Raw genomic sequence first — 23,429 nt, forward strand, 5'->3', positions numbered from 1 at the left:
AGAGTACATCATGAGAAACGCTGGGCTGCAAGAAGCACAAGCTGGAATCAAGATTTCTGGGAGAAATATCAATAACCTCAGATATGCAGATGACACCACCCTTATGACAGAAAGTGAAGAGGAACTAAAAAGCCTCTTGATGAAAGTGAAAGAGGAGAGTGAAAAAGTTGGCTTAAAGCTCAACATTCAGAAAACTAAGATCATGGCATCGGGTCCCATCACGTCATGAGAAATAGATGGGGAAACAGTGGAAACAGTGTCAGACTTTATTTTTGGGGGCTCCAAAATCACGGCAGATGGTGATTGCAGCCATGAAATTAAAAGACACTTACTCTTTGGAAGGGAAAGTTATGACCAACCTAGATAGCATATTGAAAAGCAGAGACATTGCTTTGCCAACAAAGGTCCATCTAGTCAAGGCTATGGTTTTTCCAGTGGTCATGTATGGACGTGAGAGTTGGATTGTGAAGAAAGCTGAGCACCGAAGAATCGATGCTTTTGAACTGTGTTGTTGGAAAAGACTCTTGAGAGTCCCTTGGACTGCAAGGAGATCCAACCAGTCCATTCTGAAGGAGATCAGCCCTGGGATTTCTTTGGAAAGAATGATGCTGAAGCTGAAACTCTGGTACTTTGGCCACCTCATGTGAAGAGTTGACTCATTGGAAAAGACTCTGATGCTGGGAGGGATAGGGGGCAGGAGGAGAAGGGGACAACAGAGGATGAGATGGCTGGATCGCATCACTGACTTGATGGATGTGAGTTTGAGTGAACTCTGGGAGTTGGTGATGGACAGGGAGGCCTGGCATGCTGCAATTCATGGGGTCGCAAAGAGTTGGACACGACTGAGCGACTGAACTGAACTAAACTGTACAATGTTACAAATCTCCATACATAGTTCGTTAGGCACTCTGTCTACCAGATCTAATCCCTTGAATCTATTCATCACCCCTACTCTGTAATCATAAAGAATTTGATTTAGGTCATACCTGAATGGCCTGGTGGTTTCCCCTACTTTCTTCAATTTAAGCCTGAATTTTGCAATAAGATGCTCATGATCTGAGCCACCCAGCTAAGCTGTGCCGATCTCCTGACCCAAAGAAACTATGAGATAGTAAATGCTTGTAATGTTAATCCATTAAGCTTTGGGGTGATGTGTTACACAGCAATAGTTAACTAATAGAATATGCTATGCCAGAGGTAGAAGTAACAGTAAAAATTGTCAGCAAGACATATTTATATTTCTGTTCACTTGCAGCAACTATGTTGGTTTAGGGTGCTGGTATATTTATGGCACCCAAGCAGGAGATTAACTGACTCTTGCTATATGATATTTATTTATTATTTATATAATAAAGTATATTTATTATTCAATTTGAGCCTCAGCTTACTCAAATGTAAAAAAGCTGGTCTTCAGGTTTTAGGTAAGGTTTTAGAAAAAAAATCCATTCAACAAATTTTATATACAACATTATTATGTAAAAACAAGTACTACTTAGCCACTGGAATAAAGTGGCAAATAAATATGATCTTGCCTTCAAGGAATGAAAAAGTGGGATGTATATAAGAAGCTGACAATCATGCTAGGCACATAATATTCACAGTAAATGGTTCTTCACATCATGACCCTGTGTATCTACCCATCCATGCTCACTTTTCTTTGTTTACAGCAAGTGAAATTACCCAGTGCCTTTGGATAGAACTTGGAGGTACAACTACATGATTTATCACTAAAAAGTGGGTCTTGTGAGAGGGAAGTAAACTGAAAATAGCACAAAAATTTGTCCTCAAATCATGAAAATTGGAAAGTTGGTACAATTTACCCTGAAAAGTCTCCCTGCTTTTATACTTTTCTCTCTCCTTGGCAGGACTACATCATCCTTCTGATGGCTTTGCATTTTTAATAATGAATTTCCTATGAAATCTGCCTTCAGGACAAGATTTTATAAAATCACTCTTAGAATTTTCATTTTATCTTCATTGCCAAGAAAGTCAGTGTTAAACACTATATTCCATTATGACCTCACTCAGATTCATGAGGAAAGAAAATCTTTAAAACTTAAGAGACATTACCAAAAAGCTCATAACTAGAAAAAAAAATCAAACCCAGCTTCCTTAGCTCAAATTAGATGCACTTTCTATAAAACCTGCACACTTAACATAATATTCTTATGAAAGTGTTTTCCTTCTATCTCAAATGCATACTGTTATATATTAGCTTGTTGATTGGATTTGAATCTTGAGTAAAGTATCCTCAAATGTTTTTTTAAATGTGGAGGAGGAAGTATGGAAATAATATTTAAACACTCTCAAATCAAAGTATACTCTCTCTGAAGCAGTGATACATTAACTTTCACTGTACTTTCTCTTGGTAACTCTTAATCAAGCTAAAGGCAAAGGAGAAAAGGAAAGATATACCCATTTGAATGCAGAGTTCCAAAGACTAGCAACGAGAGATAAGAAAACCTTCCTCAGTGATCAATGCAAAGAAATAGAGGAAAACAACAGAATGGGAAAGACTAGAGATCTCTTCAAGAAAATTAGAGATATCCAAGAGAACATTTCATACAAAGATGGACACAATAAAAGGCAGGAATGATATGGGCCTAACAGAAGCAGAAGATATTAAGAAGAGGTGGCAAGAATACACAGAAGAACTGTACAAGAAAGATCTTCATGACCCAGATAACCACGATGGTGTGATCACTCACCTAGAGCCAAATATCCTGGAATGTGAAGATGTCAAGTGGGCTTAGGAAGCATCACTATGAACAAAGCTAGTAGAGGTGATGGAATTCCAGTGGAGCTATTTCAAATCCCGAAAGATGATGCTGTGAAAGTGCTGCACTCAATATGCCATCAAATTTGGAAAACTCAGCAGTGGCCACAGGACTGGAAAAGGTCAGTTTTCATTCCAATCCCAAAGAACGGTAATGCCAAAAAATGTTCAAACTACCACACAATTGCATTCATCTCACATGCTAGCAAAGTAAGGCTCAAAATTCTCCAAGTCAGGCTTCAACAGTATGTGAACCATGAACTTCCAGATGTTCAAGCTGGATTTAGAAAAAGCAGAGGAACTATTGATCAAATTGCCTAGAAAAAGCAAGAGAATTCCAGAAAAACATCTACTTCTGCTTTATTGATTACTCCAAAGCCTTTGACTGTGTAGATCACAATAAACTGTGGAAAATTCTAAAACAGATGGTAATACCAGACCACCTTACCTGCCTTCTGAGAAATCTGTATGCAGGTCAAGAAGCAACAGTTAGAACTGGACATAAGACAACAGACTGGTTCCAAATTGGGAAAGGAATACGTCAAGGAATACGTCAAGGTATGTTGTCACCTTGCTTATTTAACTTATATGCAGAGTACATCATGTGAAATGCCAGTTTGGGTAAAGCACAAGCTGCAATCAAGATTGCCAGGAGAAATATCAATAACCTCAAATATGCAGATGACACCACCCTTATGGCAGAAAATGAAGAGGAACTAAGGGGCCTCTTGATGAAAGTAAAAGAGGAGAGTGAAAAAGCTGGCTTAAAACTCAACATTTAGAAAGATGGTAACAATAACCCTGTGTACAAGACAGCAAAAGAGACACTGATGTATAGAAGTCTTATGGACTCTGTGGGAGAGGGAGAGGGTGGGAAGATTTGGGAGAATGGCATTGAAACATGTAAAATATCATGTATGAAACGAGTTGCCAGTCCAGGTTCGATGCACGATACTGGATGCTTGGGGCTAGTGCACTGGGACGACCCAGAGGGATGGTATGGGGAGAGAGGAGGGAGGAGGGTTCAGGATGGGGAACACATGTATACCTGTGGCGGATTCATTTTGATATTTGGCAAAACTAATACAATTATGTAAAGTTTAAAAATAAAATAAAATTTAAAAAAAATAAAAATAAAACTCAACATTCAAAAAATGAAGATCATGGTATCTGGTCCCATCACTTCGTGGCAAATAGATGGGAAAACAATGGAAACAGTGACAGACTTTCTTTTCTTGGGCTTCAAAATCACTACAGATACTGACTGCAGCCATGAAATTAAAAGACACTTGCTCCTTGGAAGAAAAGCTATAACCAACCTAGACAGCATATTAAAAGCCAGAGACATTACTTTGCCAACAAAGGTCCATCTAATTAAAGCTATGGTTTTTCTAGTAGTCATGTATGGATGTGAGAGTTGGACTATAAAGAAAGCTGAGCACTGAAGAATTGATGCTTTTGAATTGTGGTGTTGGAGAAGACTCTTGACAGTCCATTAGACTACAAGGAGATCCAACCAGTCCACCATAAAGGAAATCAGTCCTGAATATTCATTGGAAGGACTGATGCTGAAGCTGAAGCTCCAACACTTTGGCCACTTGATGTGAAGAACTGACTCACTGGGAAAGACCCTGATGCTGAGAAACATTGAAGGCGGGGGAAGAAGGAGATGACAGAGGATGAGGTGGTTTGATTGCATCACCGACTCAATGAGCATGAGTTTGAGCAAGCTCTGGGAGTTGGTGATGGACAGGGAAGCCTGGCTAATTGCAGTCCATGGGGTCACAAAGAGTCAGACAGGACTGAGTGACTGAACTGAACTAAGTCAAGGTGGGAAATGATGAGCTCTGGGAGCGAGGACAAAAGAAGTCCAGTTTAATCTGTCCCCTATTCCCTGGTGACTATTTGTCATCTGTTTCTACCTCTCCAGAAAAACATCAGCATCCTCCTGGTTAGTCCAAATTCTTTCATACAGTGTATATTCCTAGACTTTCTTTCGTCAGAATCAGTCATCTGTTCCCTCTGTGGGAGTTCCTAAAAGCTGCCATTTTCATAAACTCATGTTTGGAAAATTATAATGTACATTTCAAACATCAAAATCAAATTCAAGTTCCAGAAGGCCATACATAACCCATGAGCTGAATTGTTTGATGAAAGATGAAAAAGGACTGCTTAGAAGAAGGAAAAAAATTCTTCTAAATTCCATCCACGATAACTACCCTAAGAGAATCAGTCAGCATGCATCTGCTTTTGTCTAGACACAAATTCCTTTCCCCAGGGAAAGAAAATGCTTGCTTGGAAAATTCTTACATTTTATAATAAGCATTTCAAAAATAATCACAAATGCTTTATAAGTTAAAAGGATAGCATATTTAATTCTGAAGCTTAAGGAATGAATAAAAAATTGAACATGATGCCTTATTTAGCTACAGTGTTTGTGGAAACCAAGATTGATAAATAGTTAATTTTGGCACCTGTGAGGCTTTAAAATTTAAGAGGACATAAGATAAATGCTAAGAATTTATTGATTCTGATCATTAAGTGTGTAATTTTTAGAAAAGGTACAACCCCTAAAATAAGGCATTATACTATGTCAGTTATTTTTTTTTGTTTATATGAATAAACATTTTTGAGCCTCGATTCTCATCAAGGTTGGAGGAAATGAAGAGGTAGTCTCAGATCTCAAGGGGTTAAAATTAAATTAGGAAGCAACACACACGCACATATACACACACACAGATAGAGACTCAGAAAACAGAGAGACACCTTAAGACAGAGAAATGGACAGAGTTTGCAACACAGGGCAGTATACAGTAGGGGCCTAATGAGTGACAGTGAGTAATGGGGCACAGAGGAGTGGGATTGGCTGGTATGGTTACAGAAGACTTCACTCCCTCTATAAGAAGAAACCAGCTAGTGTTAGAAAACTGGTAAAATATAGAAAGTCAAACCAGGTAAGGAGGTCATTTTGGGGTCACTTTGATCAGAATATGGGAGACCTAGGTGGTTCAGGTGATAAAGAATCTGCCTGTGATGCAGGAGACCCAGGTTTGATTCCTGGATCAGGGAAGATCCCTGGAGAAGGGAATGGCTACCTACTCCAGAATTCTTGCCTGGAGAATTCCATGGACTGAGGAGGCTGGTGGGATACAATCCGTGGGGTCACTTTCACTTTCACCAGAATATATAGAATTTTTCTGGTTCTTACATCCATCTGTTATCCCAGTTTTAAGTATAGTTTCTTATTTTTCCTAATCAGATTATTATATTTCTGGAATATCTTAATGATGCACCCCTATTATTGATTGATGACACATTCCTCATTTCTTTGATTCAAATCCTTATCCCTGGTGTGGTAGGGATTCTGGCTGAAAGAAATCTATTATTGCCTCACTTGTGAACAATTAATGCCTCTTGGCCACCACTTCCTGTGGACACCAGCACTGGCCCTTCTGACACTCCACTACCACTACCATGGATATCCATGATATCCTTGAAATGACAAAGAACTGTCATGTCCTTTGCAGTCCCTAGGATTCTGAGAATATGATGTAACTCAGTAAGAACTGGAAATTCATGTCTTCCTTTTTAGTTTTACTTTGAAAATTGGACACTAGAAAAGGGCTGTTTATTTCATTGTGTTGTTCCGTAAGTGTGTAATTGTGAGTCATCCTATATCCACCCTATGCCATCTCCACTTCCATGCTGGAAATTTATTATCAGGCTAAAATTGTTTCTCTTCCTTTCTCAAGTTGTATTTGTCTCAGATGGTTCTAGAGTCAGAACCACCTAGAGTCCCTCTCCCTGAAAGAGCTGGTCATGTCTAATTCAAGTCAGTACAAACAAGTCAGCCTAGAGAAGATATTTTCATATTTCTGCATTGCATGGACAGAACTTTCTGAGCAAAAATGACTGGTACCCTGCTTCAAGGGATAATTCAATAGAAGTCTTAAAATGGTAAAATAACCTGGGGGGAGATTTACAGGTTTTAATTTTTTGGCATATCAATTATACCTCAGTAAAGCTAAAACAAAGAAACAAGGGACTATGTTTAAACTATTATAGGTATTTTTGAAAGCAGAGTCTCCAGACAACCGATATGTCATAAGAAATATGCACTCTCTAATAGAGGGACTTCCCTGGTGGCTCAGACGGTAATGTGTCTGCCTACAATGCGGGAGACACAGGTTCGATCCCTGGATAGGGAAGATCCTCTGAAGAAAATGGCAACCCACTCCAATACTCTTGCCTGGAAAATCCCATGGACAGAGGAACCTGGTAGGCTACAGTCCATGGGGTCGCAAAAAGTTGGACATACTGTGACTTCACTTTCACTTTCTCCCCAGAGATATGCGTTTACATTTCAAAAGGGAATGAAGCCACAGGAGCCGTTCATTTGTATTCCAAAGAGTTGTAACAACCTGGGGAGTCTTTCCTGAAGGGAGTTTATTAACGTTAAAGAGTGAAGGTTTTTCTCTCCTCCTCAGGACAGGGAGGGAGGCAGCTGAACAATTCCTATATAAGCTCCCAGATTTATAATTTTGTGGTTCTTTTCCTGTAGTATGGACCTTCTTCATGTAGGCGGAATTTATCTGCCCTCATCACACTGCCTTGAAAAGTAGAATGAAGCACAGGGAAGGTTCTGGCAAGGTTACTGTTACTAAGAAAGAAATTTATTCTTTGAGCAAGAAACCTTACATTTGCGTTCAAGATAAAACAAATAAATACAGATATTAAACACCATCAGCCAGATCTGTACAATACTTCAAGTATGTAGGTTTCAGTCGAGGGTTTGAGACAACTACATGTTGCCTGTTTAAGGGCTATTACATGAATGAAATTTCCCTCTCATTCCTCCTACACTTCTGACTTCCTACCTCCATGAACACCACAACCACCACTAAGTAAGACATTTCCTCCATATTGTAATGATTTTGACCTTTCAGGGAGAAATAAAATGCTTTACACCAATAGTTAGAGTTATATTAAAATGCATTTAAAATATATTAGGAAGTTGAGGCTGAACAATCTGTCATTATAGCTTCTGTTGAAATTCATTACTTTCATAATCTAATTTCAAAGTCAGTTACAGAGAAGTAAAGACTGTAATAGGCTTTCCAGGTCTAATATCTAATATTTTTGTCTTTCCAATAATCTGGTCCTGCCACCTTCTTCTGATATTGATCTTACTTCTGTCCATACCCTCTGTCCTCTGGCCATAGGGATAGGCAGGTCACTTTGACATGTCAAATCATAACACTTGATGCCACTAGCAACAGAAATCAGATCAAGTGAATACGATAGACTTTTACTTTTATCTAGCTTGTTTCACTTTTTCTACTTCATATTCAGTGCTCCCATTTCATTTAGTTTATGTTTTCCAATTTCTCTCTTTTTTTTATGTTCTTTCTCAAGTCTTTACTAACCATAATAGAAAAGCTTTCATATGAGAATGTATACTATTTTAGAAAACTTAGGAATTTTTGTCCATCTAAAAACTTATGATATTTTAATTCTACTTGTTTAACCTAGTATGAACAGAATGCTAGATTTCTAATTTATATGCAAACAAAATTTTGATATAGTTTCATGTATTTTGGCATCTAGTATTATTGCTAAAAGTCTAGAAAGCTTATTATCTTAGTGATTAAAAAAATTGTTGAATGAAGCTTGAAAATTCTAATCCAATTCTGAGAATATAGAGAAATATTATATTGTAAAAAAATAAAAACAGGAAATTAACATGTGACACAGTATTATTAAAGTAAAAATTTTGCTCAGATCACACAAAATTTTATGCTCGTGTTCATTATTTGCTTTCATACCTTATTTAAGACTACACATTGTATTTAATTGCATTGAGCAGCTTCAGCTGCATGCAACAAATTCTGGTAAATTTTCTTTTCATTTTTATTCTATTACAAATATTTTCTAATTTTCTTTGTTATGGCTTCTTAGATATATCCCTCATTTAAAAGTGGGCATTTAATTTCCAAATACATGGATTTCTTTAAAGTATCTTTGATACTAATTTCTCATTTTAGTATTAATTTCTCATTTAAATGCTTTCTTCTCTTTAATCATCCTCTGTGTTTTTTCAGTCTTTTATCTTTATTGAGACTTTTAATAGCTAAGTCAAAGATGTCTCTTGGTAAATGTTATACTGCACTTTAAAATATGTGTGTTATTTTCAAATATCTTTTGATATTGATTTCTACCATAATTCCACAATAATAAGAGAACAGACTCTGTATGATCTGTACCTTTAGATGATGAAATTTCTGCACCTGGTCTATGTCTCCAGATATGTTCCAGTGTCTCCTAGTTTATAGTCTATGGGAACTTGAATAGAATTTGTGTCCTACTTTTGTATGAAAATTGTATAAATCTTAATTACATTGAATTGGTTCATAAAGCATTTTGGGTCTACTATATTTTTCCACTGGAGGAGAGCATGGCAACCCACTCCAGTATTCTTGCCTGGAGAATCCCATGGACAAAGGAGCATAGCGGAGTACAGTTCATAGGGTCACAAAGAGTTGGACATGAATGAAGTAACTTAGCACGCAACATATTCTTCTACTTCTCTGTACATTCATTATATTAATTTCTGAGAGTGGAACAATAAAAGAAAGGAAATCAGATCAAGTGAAATAAGCATACCCCCCATTGGCCAAGATTATTCTCCTTTGATATGTAGAAAAGCAGGTGAAAGGAAGTGTTTCTCTTAATCCTGGAATCTTGAGTTGTAAGCCCTAGGCTGCTAGTGGACATACTCTCTACTGAAAAAACAAAAACAAAAACAAAAACATATCCTATTTTTTGTATTCAGTTAATCAATACATACATATTAAAGCTGAAAAAAGTGAAAGTGTTAGTCCCTCAATTGTGTCTACTCTTTTGTGAGCCTGCCAGACTCCTCTGTCTGTGGAATTCTCCAGGCAAGAATACTGGAGTGGGTAGCCATTCCCTTCTCCAGGGGATCTAATGGTGTGATGATACAAGTTTAGGCCCTACGCACATATAAGAACATCTGCCTCTAAGAACTGACAATCTATCTGTGGACCACTGACACTGAAGAAGACATATTAAATGTCATCAGACTCAGAAATAGATCCCTGTTGCCTCCAACTGAAACTTGAGTCAGCTCATAAGTACAATTTCAATACACAGATGTAGAGGAGGAGGAAAAAATGGTGAAGACGCAGCGAAGCAAGTGGGAACAGCATGGATGTGTTTTGCTTGGAGAAAAATGAATGCACCTGTCCAGATAGAGCAGAGGGTTGATACAGAGGATTCATGGGCAGTGATTGTCCATGTTGAGTTCAGTCATCAGGAAGCAAGCAAACAGTGAAACACATATAAACAAAATAACAATATTGACTATTGTCATACTTCGATGACAAAACATCAAGCTGAGGCTCAGGGGCATTAACTAATTTATGTAAGGTCACATTTAGTTGGTAGAAGTCAAGGAATGGAGTTCTTCTGACTTCTTACCTGGATTTCATTATCTACATGGTACTAACACAATGGTATCCCTCATTATCATATCCAGTTTGAGTACTTTCTATTTGTTCCTCTTACATTTTCTGAGCAAAATATATAGAAATGATATAAAAAACTTCTCTTAGGAAAACTTTACTTAACAGAAGTAAGAAAGTAAAAATTATACCATCTCTACTAAGTCAGAAAAGTCAATCTGAAAAGGCTACAAACTATATGATCCCAAATATATGACATTCTAGAAATTACAAAACTATGGAAAAAGTAAAAAGACAAGTGTTTGTCAGGGGATTGAGAGGGGGAGAGGGATTAATAGAGTACAATGAATTTTTAGGGCAGTGAAGAACACACTGCATGATACCATCATGATGGATGTATGCCATTATGCATTAGTCCAAATACCACAAAATATAGAACACCAAGAATGAGCCAAAATGTAAACTGTGGACTTTGGGTGATTATAATATTTCAATGAAGGTTCATCAAGGGTAAAATATGTACCACTCTGGTAGGGGATGTTGATAATGGGAGACACACTCCATGTGCAGAAGGAAGGGAATATGGAAAATCTTGATACCTTCCCCTCAATATTTTTGTGAACATTTAACTGCTCTTTAAAAAGTCTTGATTAAAAAAAAAATCACACCATCTGTTTGGTCCACGTGTTCTCCAAAATAATGGAATTTTAATCTTCATATACGAAGTGATTAATAATAGAATCCTCATTAAAGAGACTTTATTTTTTAATATCTTTTTTTTGGTCCCTTCTGAAGAAGGAACTGATGGCATGGTTCCAAAGATCTCTCAACCTGATGGTGTAGACATTGCTACAAATTTGCATCAGCCATCAAATTTACAAAAATGGCATTTCAACGTAATCTGTTCAGTGAAGAACAAGCTTCTCTCTGTATATCTAAGCATAACATTTTTGAATGTACACCCTTTTCCACTTTCCACAGCCACCTGACTTTGCAAACAAGATCTCTAAAGATGGATCTCATTGGGTGTGCACTCACTACCAAGCTATTGGCAATTTGTTATAATTCAGTTTTTACTAAAGAGGCAATTAAATATGTAAGTATTTAGTGGGTCTGATGTACATCAGGCTTATGGTGCTTTCATCAGCTTACATTAGATTTATAAAAAATAAATAGGCAAATTTTTATACAATGTCATCCTAAAATTTTAACATACTAATTATCCACAAAATTGTGTTTTCAAAAGTAACTCAGATTTCATATCAAAACAAAATGTACACTTCAAAAAAATTTTACTCTTTACTAAGTAATTTATCGAAAATAAAATACAAACTGTCTCGTCACTCTTAGGAACTTTCTCAATTTTTAGCCACTTAGTGAAGGTAGTCAGTTGGTAAAGTTGGTCTCTACAGAGCCCCACACATGCATCATTTACATGTTAAAACAGAGATTGGCCTGTATTTGCAAATCCCATTAGCATCCAAGTCTGGTCTAGTCAAACCTCTTCGAACATCCTGCCGTTTTTTTCATTCTTTGTAACAGGCTCTCACTCCAGTCTTGTCGCCATACCCTATGGCCATTATACAGAGGCTCCATTTTGCCTTATTTAAACTTGCTCTTATTTTGGAATATTTCTTTCTCTTGTGGCAGTTATCTTAAATGAGGATTATTTTGTTCACCCCAAGAACACCTAGCAATGTCTAGAGCCATCTTTGTCACAATTTGAAGTGGGAAAGGAAGAGGTTCTACAAGCATCTAGTGTGGTGAGGCCAGGAATGCCAAGCATCTTTAATCCACAGGATAGCTCCCTCCACCCCAAGAAAGAACTACCAAGACTCAAATGTCAAAAATACAGAGGCTGAGAACATCTGCCTTAGAGTCTTCAATCTAACAACTCAGAAATAAAACTGAGCAGAACCTGGTTGGTTGTGACAAGGCAAGAGAAAACATAGTGATCTGTCTTCCATGTCCTGGATTCTTCCTTTTTCCCCCTTTTCTTGGCACTTTCCACTTCTTGCCCACTTCTCTGTGTTCTCTCCCCAAAATAAAATGTACTTTCAGGACAAAGTTTGATAAACTTGTATAAAAAAAAGTTACTGCACAAGATTTAGGGGAAGAAAAAAAATCAGGAGCAAAACATTAGCCCAAAGGTAGAAATTTGGGCATTAGTGATCTGAATAGGAGTTTGGGAGGCTTCCCACGGGACATGAGTGATGAAGAACGCCCCACCACCACCCGGCCAATGCAAGAGACATAAGCGATGCGAGTTCTATCCCTGGGTTGGGAAGATTTCTAGAGGAGGGCATAGCAACCTACTCCAGTACTCTTGCCTGGAGAATCTCATGGACAGAGGAACATGGTGGGCTACAGTACATAGGGCTGCAGAGAGTCAAATACCATTGAAGCAACTTTCAGGCAAGAATGCTGGAGTGGGTTGCCATGCCCTCCTCCAGGGGATCTTTCTGACCCATGGATCTAATCTGTGTCCCTTACATCTTCTGCAGGCAGGTTCATTACCAATAGTGCCAGCGTTGGAGCTTTTATTTTGAGGGTGTGGGTCTCCTAAGCATAGCCAGACACAGACAAGGGGACTAATCCATTTTATACAATCTATATAACCAAAAAAACTCTGTATAATCATAATTACAGAACTGACCTTATGTTCTTCCTCAAATTCCATGTCTTTAGTACATTCTCCAATAATTCTAATTAGCAAACAGTGAATTAACAGCTAAAGTTTTTTATAGCTTGTATATTTAATCATTTCTCATGGAGAAATTCTAGGTATTAAGTCACCATACTGTTGTATGCTAAGTCATATTTGACTTTTTTGTGGCCCCATGAACTATATATAGCATGCCAGGGCTCCTCTGTTCATGGGATTTCCCAGGCAAGAATACTTGAGTGGGTTGCCATTTGCTTCTTCAGGGGATCTTCCCAACCGAGGAGTCAAACCCACATATCCTGCATTGGTAGGATTCTTTAGCACTGAACCACCAGCGAAGCCTAAGTCACCATTATATTATACATTTTTAAACCTCATATTCCACATGAGATAGCCAGTGGGCTTCGCCATAGCAATGACAAACAGAGGCATTCTTCCTCTATGAGGAATCGGTGTATATGTCAATTGTCCTATTAACAGCTAAATTTTTGCTTTCATTTCTTTGACAACCTCTCTAGTTACCCATAAAAAAACAATATTGTTCTTATTTAGGAAAGAAAAGAACCATTGAGGATAGAAGGAAAATAATTTATATACCTTGTATTTTCTAGTTCTTAGCCCACTAATATCTACTTTTTCTTGACATGTATATTTTCTGCTAGTTATTTATAATCTGTCTATTTCAGTCTCTTCTACCTGGCTGCTTTCCTAGTGATCTTCAATAGAGGATGAAAAACAGAAAGAATTTAAATGCCTTGCTCTTCTTTTCTTTTCAATTAAGACTTGGATGGGGAAATCAGAAGCAGGAAGGTGCCTTTAGTTAAGTGCTCAGAGTATTCAATCACTGCAAAAGAAGGGCTGAGATGATAATTTTTAAAGATCTGAAAATTAACAAATAAGCAAAATCTTGATTAGCAACAATAATCCAGGGTAGATTGCTCTATTTCATTGATTTTTTTTTCCAGTGGGGGAAAAAAAATTCAACCAGAATATTATTTACATTTTAAGACTTTGGGTGAAAATTATGTTAAAATATTTCACTCAACTAAGCACACTGTCCTTGCCTTTATGTAGATTTTGACCCCATGGGTACCACTTCCTACTGTTCATTAAAGCACTCCAAGATGCAATAAGAAAAAGTTCCAGAATGTTTCTTAAACAACGTTTGAAGTTTTTGTATGCACAAAGTCACATGTAAACTGGCTCTGGGTATCATCTGCTACAATCATCATTCCAAACAGTTGTGAGCTGAGAATTCTGTCTCCATGTCCTCCACCCTTCTTGGATACTCTTCACTCAGTGTTAGATTGGAGGAAATGCTGCTATGTATCAGATATACCCCATGAAGCTGAGACTTCATAACATAATGGAAGTAATGGGTCAGGAACTGAGAACTGCAGAACTGTGAGAGGGTCCCTTTAAGGGTGAATGGTGGGGGTGGAAAAAAAAACAAAAAAACAGCATATACTGGAGAAATAAAATAATTGTTTTGTTTTTTTTTAAGATTTTTTTGAAGGGGACCATTATAAAAGTCTTTATATCTTTATTAAATTTGTCACAATATTGCTTCTGTTTTATGTTTCAGTTTTTTGGCCCCGGGGCATGTAGGATCTTAGCTTCCCAATCAGGGATTGAATCCTCATCCCCTGCATTGAAAAGTGGAAGTCTAAATCACTGGACCATCAGGAAAGCCCCAAAATACCTGTTTCTCATTCTTTTAAATGAGTAAAGAAACACTGTATGACTTGCACTGTGTTGCTCTAGTGAATTCAAAGGGCAAATCTATTTGAAAGAAAATAGTGCTGAATTTCAGTTAATTAAACTGTGTGGGGGGCGGGGGGGGGATGCTTAGTCGCTCAGTTGTGTCTGACTTGACTCTTTCCAACTCTTTGGATTGTAGCCCACCAGGGATTTTTTTCAGGCAAGAGTACTGGAGTGGGTTACCTTTTCCTCCTCCAGGGGATCTTCCCGACCCAGAGACTGAACCCATGTCTCCTGTGTCTCTGCATTGCAGGCAGATATTTGCCCGCTGAGCCATCAGGGAAGCACCAGTTAAAATGTGAAAGTGTTAGTGGCTCAGTTGTGTTCGACTCTTTGCGACCCCATGGACTGTAGCCTGCCAGGCTCCTCTGTCCATGAAACTCTCCAGGCAAGAATACCGGTCCACTCCACTGTGCCATTCCTTTCTCCAGGGGATCTTCCTGGATCAGGGATCAAACCCAGGTCTTCCACATTGCAGGCAAATTCTCTACAATTCAAGTCATCAGGGAAGCCCCTAATTAAAATGTAGATATATCATATTATTGTCATTATTATTTCTAATTCTAAGTCTGTCAGGCTTCTCAAGAGCAACGATCCCTAGATATGGGTGATTTGTGATATGACCCTATTTCCTTTCTCCATATATTTCAGAGTGAGCAACCAACGTCTGTTTACCTATTGTTTCTCCTTGCTATTCTAGACTAGCAAATAGCTACAGAAGTCTTTGTAAATATCCTGTCCCTGTAGAAGGAAACATATTTCTACTAACATGTCTTATCATGTAGAACTTAGAACACTGTTATATCTGACTTTTCAGAGATACGTCTGTTTGTAAAAGCCTAGCGGGCTCCAAAATCCATGTACAGACCAGAGACAATTCCCACTGAAGCTGAAGTGAGTTCCTTCTATGTATACATAGAACTCGATTTGTTACCCATTCATAACTCCAGCCAACATATAGAGTTAAATTCTATTCATCTTCTCTCCTTCCCTGGACTTTCTACTTTCATTCTCTCATATGTTAATAGACTTCCTTGCTGGCTCAGACAGTAAAGAATCTGCCTGCAGTGCAGGAGACTGGATTTGATCCCTGGGTCGGGATCCCTTGGAGAAGGGAATGGCACTCCACTCCAATATTCTTGCTTGGAGAATTCCATGGACAGAGGAGCTGGCAGGCTACAGTCCATGGGATCACAAAGAGCTGGACACAACTGAGCAACTAAGACACGTACATATCAATACACAAGACATGAGGGACTTTAGAAAGGGTCTGAAGCCAAGAGACATCAGTTAAGAGCAAAAACTACTAAAAATAGGTCAGTCATTGACATAACTATCCAAAGTTACGGGCTGTTGTGTTAACTCAGTGGAAACAAGTCTTTTTCCCATCTCAGTGGAAACAAGTCAGTGCACTAGAGAGCTATGACAGGCTCCCTGTCACAAGTAACTGTGTCTCATCAAGACCACGATTTCCCAGAAGGCAGCCACGCACCCCTGAAAGAGGATACGCAGACTTTCACCAGTGGAGTTGGGCATATACTGAAAGTCTAGCCCCTTTTCAATAACCATTACCTCCTGTGATCACTTCATATCCATGTACTACTGAAAGCCTTTATGCTTTCCCGGTTGTGCGTGGTCCTTTCTCATAGTCCTATGTTCTCAAGGAACAGACAGAGAAATGCTTTTCAAGTTCAAAATTCCAAGTTCCAATCACATACTCACGATTCTCTAGACTTGTGACCTTTTTCCAGTCTCTTATCTCATTCAAAATTCCACTTTCACATTCATAATGGGAGATAAAAAAAAATCTGCCTACTTCATAAGGTCCTTGTGAGAATCAAATGATTATACACAAAAACTGTAGAGTAGTACATACTGCAAAAACAATAAATTGTGATTCTGCTAAAGTATTCCAATTCAAACTCAAGAAATAAAGAGCACCAATTTTATGATCATGTGTGATTTAGAAGCATAAAGACCTACAGGAAACAATGAAACAGATTTATTCAGGTATGGAAATTCATCATGGGGCTGACATTTTGGTCGAATCTAATATCCATGGTTACCTGTCTCAGATAGCAGTTTTGTAGCTTCCAGCACCTTCTCAGTATAAACACCAGCTTCATAGTTCTCCATCTCAGCATTGATGATGTGTATAACTCGAGCAGCCCGGCCCCTGATGGCCCCTGCGGTCCGGTCCAGAGTGTCCACATCCCCCTCTTGAAGGGCGATCACACATTTGTTCACATCCTCCAAGATATGGTTTTCTGTGAAGAGGACATATCCACATTTATATGATTTTATATCACTGGTGGTGGTGGTTTAGTCATTAAGTTGTGTCTGACTGTTACAACTCCATGGACTATAGCCTGCCAGGCTCTACTGTCCATGGGATTTCCCAGGCAAGAATACTGGAATGAGTTGCCTTTTTTTTTTTTCCAGGGTATCTTCCCGATCTAGGAATCTAGCTAGCCCTGCTGTCCTGCATTGCAGGAGTATTCTATACCAACTAAGGTATCAGAGAAGCCCTTTATATCACTGACACATTTGAAAACCAATCAGAAGGCTTCCCTTGTGGCTCAGTGGTAAAGAATCTGCCTGCCAATGCAGGAGGTACGGGTTTGACTCCTGATCCAGGAAAATCCTACATGCTGTGGGGCAAGTAAGCCCATGTGCCACAACTACTGAAGCCTGTGCACCCTAAGAGTCTGTGCTCTACAACAAGGGAAGATACTGTAACGAGAAGTTCACACACCACAACTAAAGAGTAATCCTCCGTCACCACAACTAGAGAAATGCCCGAGGAGCAGTGAAGACCCAGCTTGGACAAAAATAAATACATAACAAACATTCCAAAAGAGAAGAAGAAATACTGAATAAATATATCCTTTGCAAGGAGACAATTATATATTTGTACTCTAAGGTATTTTCAAGAGAAAGAATTCATTAAGTAAGGAGATAGAGGGATGATGTTCCAACTAGAAAATAGCGTAGAAGGGAAAGTAATAATAGAAAGCATGTGCATTTCAGAGAGGGTTACATTGTTGGGGTGAACCCCTTAGGTACTTTGGATATTACGCCTGAATGTGAAGCATAGTTTTTAAAATCATAAAAGATTTGCCGGCAACATAATTTGTGATACTTCCTTAAATGTTTGCAGCCTTATTCTTTCAGAAAAGATGTAATCATGTTAAATCACTGACGACCAAACTACTTCATTATTATTAGCTCTAAAACTACAGTTTCCAAAATCATAAGCAAAGTTCAGTCTGTGAATATTTTAAGGGAACAAACTCAAGACCCTGGAGCTAAAAAAAAGTAAATGAAAGAGGAAGAGGCAAACAAAACAAAACTTATAGACATTATGGGATTGAGTTAATAGCTTTTTCAGATCTTAGATGCCTGTTACTTTGTGAGCCGAACTCAAGAATTAAACTGTCACATGATTAAAGCCAAGACGCTCATTTTAAGACACTATTAAAAATGGTAGTTTTTGCCCAGTGGAAAAAGTTTAAGTGCTCTAACACAGTCGTTTCACTTTTTTATGAGCCCAGACCACATCAGAAAATTGGTTTTGCTTCTGTAATGTTAATAGCTAGCATCATTGCTCCCCAAACTTGTTGCTTTTCATATGGACAAATTAAGTACTCAGGTAGCATGAAAAAAAGAAAGAAAAACAAAACTATCCCTTAAAAAAAAAAAAAAAACTTTTTTATTGTTGCCTCCAAAATAGAGTTTCCTGCCAGAATAAATATTCCCTTAAGAAGAAACTGATACATAAAATGTCATTAATGCCATTCCAAAATATCTCCTGGGCCAAACCTGCAATTTACTGATGCAAATGTTTTGGCTCCAGCTTACAGAGGAGATGAGAAGTAGTTTTCCCAACTATTGGGCTGCATCCACAGTCTACCAGCAGGACAGAGTGGGCTGTGTCATTATTTGTCAAGCCCATCTGTGGAAAGGTGCCTGCTGCCTCCGATTGTCAAGTCCAAAGGCACGCTCCAGCGGGTCCTGCCAAGGCCGGCTTCCTGACAGCGCCTGTTCATTTTCCTGTCATAGCATGCCACGGCACTTGTACCACTGCGGTTGGACTGTACAGTGTTATCAGCAGAAGCCAAAGCCTTTTCATGTTGCTGGTAATAATGAGATGCACAAAGGAATGGCAGGGAGAAAGGTGGCAGAGAGGCAGGCCCGGTGGAAGAAAATTAAGAAAAGCTTGCATTATTGAAACAGCCTGAGATAAGACTCCTTGCTTTGCTTTTTTCTACCCTCAGAAATTTCTGTACATGCATTTAAAGAAAAGGATAAGTCGGGAAAGTTTTAAGTTCTGAAATGACTCCTCTTTGAGAAAGGTAGTGTATAGATATTTTCATTTATTTGTAAATAGGCAGGGTAGCAGAGTAAGATTTCTAGGGGCTGTTAGGATTGCTGTGTGAGACCTGAGGCTGGTTTGAGAGTCCCCCTCTCCCCTTCTGGGGACCCTTATACCCATCCTGGCAAAGATTGACTAGAAAGCAGAAATATCTCAGCCTTGGTGTCCAGTCTTTTGTTCCCCACCATTCGGATCCCCAACATGCCTAGCCGAACAATTTCTAAGCATCTTCTGAGAGATGCACTTCTTGGATATCTTCTGCGTTGTTAGGATTCATGTATCAGGGAAGCAAAAAATTTCACAAATGGCAACGCATTGAGTTCTTTATCAGACAATCTCTGGACACAGGTATGTTTAAATGAATAGCTGCTTTGACAAGTCATCAAAAGTAAAGCACCTTGGGAATGAAGAACAAGCCAGGTTTCTAAAAGGGAAGAGAGAGTGGACCCATTGGTACTACAGGGCAGAAGAGAGGAGAGGATTGGAGGTGGGGGAAAGGAGCTGCAGTGAAAGCTGGAGAAATACCCTTTTATCCGGACTTACTAAGAACTATATAGATTCTGGAAAGAGGATAATCTGAATTATAATTCCACCTCTGCCAAGTTACCTGCCTGTTAGTGACTTACTTTTCTCAAAGAAGATTCAGAATAGTGATACCTGACATAAAATTTTGGTGAGAATGAAAGCAAATAGCAGAAAATCAGACATATAACAGATACTGTCAACTACAAATTGGCACTTGCCATGGGTGCTTGTCATTTACTCTACAAGGATTGAATCATGTGCTGCTGCAGCTGCTGACCTTCAACACCCCTCAAGGAGTTCAGGGAGGAGAGCAGAAATGAGACCCTCTGTTCTCAGGGGAAACTAGCAGCACAAGTCCTCAGATAGTCAGATAGTCTCAGGAGCTGATTTTATGAGCTCAATTCTTATATCTCCTCGTATCTAGAAAAGCACTAAATTCCTTCACGGTGACAATTGTTTCTCGTGACTAGCAGAAGCTTCATGAGACCAGCAGAAACTTTTAAATATGTGCTTACTTGCATGTACTCCCCCTTTACCAAACTCACATTTTTATCATCCTTCGCCCCCACCTGTTTGGAACAGTTTCTCTAGAACTATCTGAGGTGCTATCTCCTGGGCTGCAGCCCTCATATCACCCAAATAAAACTTAATTCGCCACTCTTGTGTTGTGTTTTTTTTTTTTTTTAATTGACAGCACCAAGCATGTGTTGGCTCATTTTTCCCATTTCCCTTGACTTTCCCTCCATGATTTTAAAGTTGGCTTTTCCATCATCCATCAGATCTACAGGTTCAACTATGCTACTCCTAGACAAGCTTTAAACACAAGCCCAGTGGGAATTCATTGTCAGTTTCTTGGTGAATGGAAAGACTACAACTAGAGAAAAGCTTCCAAATACACTAAGCCTGCCCCAGAAATCCCCTCCCTTTTGTTGCAGTCAGGCTGCATCAGCCTGGATCCCATAAGCTGTGCTGCAGCCTCTCCCTCTCAGACCTCAGTAAGTCCGGGTTGAGGACAGGGCACACGAGTTGGTAGGTGCGATTTCCATACACCTCTGGGTAGTGTCAACACCTGGTTAATTTGAATTTTTAAGGGCCATTTGGTTATTTTAATGCCTCACAAGGGAGTTGAGGCTTCTGTGACCTCCTTCCTTATGCTCCCACAGAGACTTCTCTACGTGTATTAGGCCAAATCTGTTTGGAAAAAGGCCCATGAGCCGCTGGTAACCCACTTTTGAAACAGCATTGACGAGCCTTGTTAAAGGCAGAATTGACTACATAGTTATTCAAATGTGCTAACATCCCTGGTGTTAGTTGCTCAGTCATGTCTGACTCTTTGTGACCCCATGGACTGTAGCCTGCCTATGGGATTTTCCAGACAAGAATACTGGAGTGGATTGCCATCCTTCTGTCTGGCTTCATCTACAAAGCATTAAGTTACAATTTCCAGTGATGATGAGTTCTGTTTATTTTCACTTCCTTCCACAACCTCATGCTCAAGTGCTCAAAACCTCAATAGTTCCTAAGGGCTTTCTAATGGGTTCATTTGGTGGTTAAAATTTTTTTTCCAGCTTATCAAAAACCTATGTAGCTTCATTCACTGGGGCAGGGCAGTGGGGGGGTACTTAACACAGGCAAATTGGAATAACTAATTGATTTTTTTTTCAACATAACCAATCTCTTTTTTAGATGGGTGATTTAGATGCAGCAAAGGCCATCCTATTTTAAAAACTCCAGGAACTAGAAAGGAGCCTGCTGCTGCTGCTAAGTCACTTCAGATGTGTCCGACTCTGTGCAACCCCATGGACTGCAGCCCACCAGGCTCCTCCGTCCATGGGATTTTCCAGGCAAGAGTACTGGAGTGGGGTGCCATCGCCTTCTCTGAGAAAGGAGCCTAGGTCTACTTAAATAATCTTTCAGGTTTCTAATATCTCAATCAGAAAGTTATGTCTTCCCCCCAAATCCCTTGACTCAGTGTCTTGAAATAACGTGCACAGCAGAGACAAATTTTCAAGAGGGTGTTACAATCACAGTTGCAGAGATGATTGAAAGCTCAAAGGGCCAAGGAGAGCATTTGAAACACAGACCCATGACACTTGCAAGATATTCCTCATCTCATCTTGTTCTCTTCCTTCAACTATGTTGTAAGGGCCTGTTTGTGATTACCTGAGACGGAAAGGAAGTCATCCACCGAAGTGATGTCATCCACAGCCTCTGTCAGCACTCGAACTTGCTTTTCCCACTGGTCCTTGAAAACGTCCATGTTGTCTTGGGCAACTTTGCTCTGTGGCCGGGCAGCCAATGTGAGAGCAGCATTGATGACCTATTTGTTAGAAATAATCCATGGACATGAGGATTACACTCATCAAAACAGGAACAAGCAAGTCAAAGACCATGTTGAAACCCTGAACCTTGCAGCTTCCGCAGATAAGGGGATTCTTGGTATTTGGGAGGACAATCAAAACATGAAAGATGGAGTAGGTTATCAAATACTAGTCTTTGTTTGCTCTTCTTTTTTTAAGATATAGGTTGCCAAAAGTGTATATTGAACCAAGTCTTTTTAGCACAGATGGGGCAGAGATATAACTCTTGTTCTCCACATACAAGCATATAATTTTGTGAGGGAGATGAAGTGAATAGATATGGAGTGTTGAAATAACAATTCAAGACAGAAAAAGTCAATAGGGGTGGAAAAGACAATAATCACTACAGTAATTTTGGAGAGACTGGAGCAATTAGCAGTTCTTTTTGAGAAAGGCAGAACCTGAAATGGTCCATGACTGATGGGTAGCACTTTCCAGGGAGAGGAAAATGGACAAGGCAAGGAATGAGTGACATGAAGGCTGGAGTGCACAAGATCCAAAATATCAGCTGTGGAAACAAAGTGAATGAGGCTTACCTGAGGACACAAGCTGTCAATCTGAGTGGCTGCCATCCGAACTAATTTCACCCCTTCCTCATTGTTGGAGATGGAACAGGCCAAATTGGCAACCTGTATTGAAGAGGATTGAAGTGAAAATGATGTTAGGGCAAAGGGGAAATAGGCTGCTGTGTGACTTTGCACCTTCCCTGGAGAGTGCCACATCCAGGAGAATCCTTTCATAAAGAAGATAAAGGGACCCTTTTGTGTTCAACCAAATATTACTCAGCCTTATGCCAGTAGGCATTTCTGCCAGAAGAACAAGGTGTTAATAACAAGTCATTGCTTCAAGATTCTTGAGTACACACAATAATGCATTTTAACTGGGCTCTTCTTAACTCTCTTCCTCTCCATCTATACTCTCACTTGAACCTCCTAAGGCTCATTATTAGGTGCAGGTCACTGTGATTTTGGCCACGTCAGTACTAAATTCTGAACAGTGAGAGAGATGCCGTGGGCGATACTTTTGATTTGAGACTCAAAGTAAACTAAAAACCAGAGTCTGTTACCCCCAAAGAACCCAGGATCTGCCTGGTACAGTCTGTAGGGAAGATGTCAGTCCACCAGGAGTCAACTCAAATGCTTTCAGGGGCTAGGGAAGTCTGAGAAGTGTGCAAAAGGGCTAGTATAGTCCAAAAGGCAATGGAGGAATTAGAACATGCAGGTCTAGTATAAAGGCATTCAGATTTGGTATTTTAAACATATTATATCAGCCAAAACAGCTGAAGTGGATTCAAATTCCTAGGTCAAGCGTTTCAATGTGTGTCATTCCTTTTCTTCAAGGAGTTAGAATTGGTAATACAAGGTCAGATTGACTGGACAAGGTCAACAACACATAAAGTGATGATCAAAACGCTGAATGTCTCATGAAGCTAGTGTCAAGAGAACAGGAAGGTGGGGATTAGAAGGGACAAAGGAGAAGGGAA

General features: G+C 39.2%; 1 protein-coding gene across 5 annotated transcripts in view; it reads right to left on the minus strand.

Annotated features, from left to right (window-relative positions):
• Positions 1 to 23,429, minus strand: part of CTNNA2 (catenin alpha 2) — a 1,363,902-nt gene that overhangs the window by 93,625 nt on the left and 1,246,848 nt on the right. For all 5 annotated transcript variants that reach the window (XM_061432723.1, XM_061432722.1, XM_061432721.1 and 2 more), the window contains 3 exons: positions 22,483 to 22,575; positions 21,750 to 21,906; positions 16,753 to 16,953 (listed from right to left, as the gene is read on the minus strand). In XM_061432723.1, the coding sequence (XP_061288707.1) occupies positions 16,753 to 16,953; positions 21,750 to 21,906; positions 22,483 to 22,575 (451 nt within the window). The remainder of the gene's footprint in view (positions 1 to 16,752; positions 16,954 to 21,749; positions 21,907 to 22,482; positions 22,576 to 23,429) is intronic.

The sequence above is a fragment of the Bos javanicus genome, chromosome 11 (genome assembly GCF_032452875.1).
Source record: "Bos javanicus breed banteng chromosome 11, ARS-OSU_banteng_1.0, whole genome shotgun sequence".
Taxonomy (NCBI): Eukaryota; Metazoa; Chordata; class Mammalia; order Artiodactyla; family Bovidae; genus Bos; species Bos javanicus.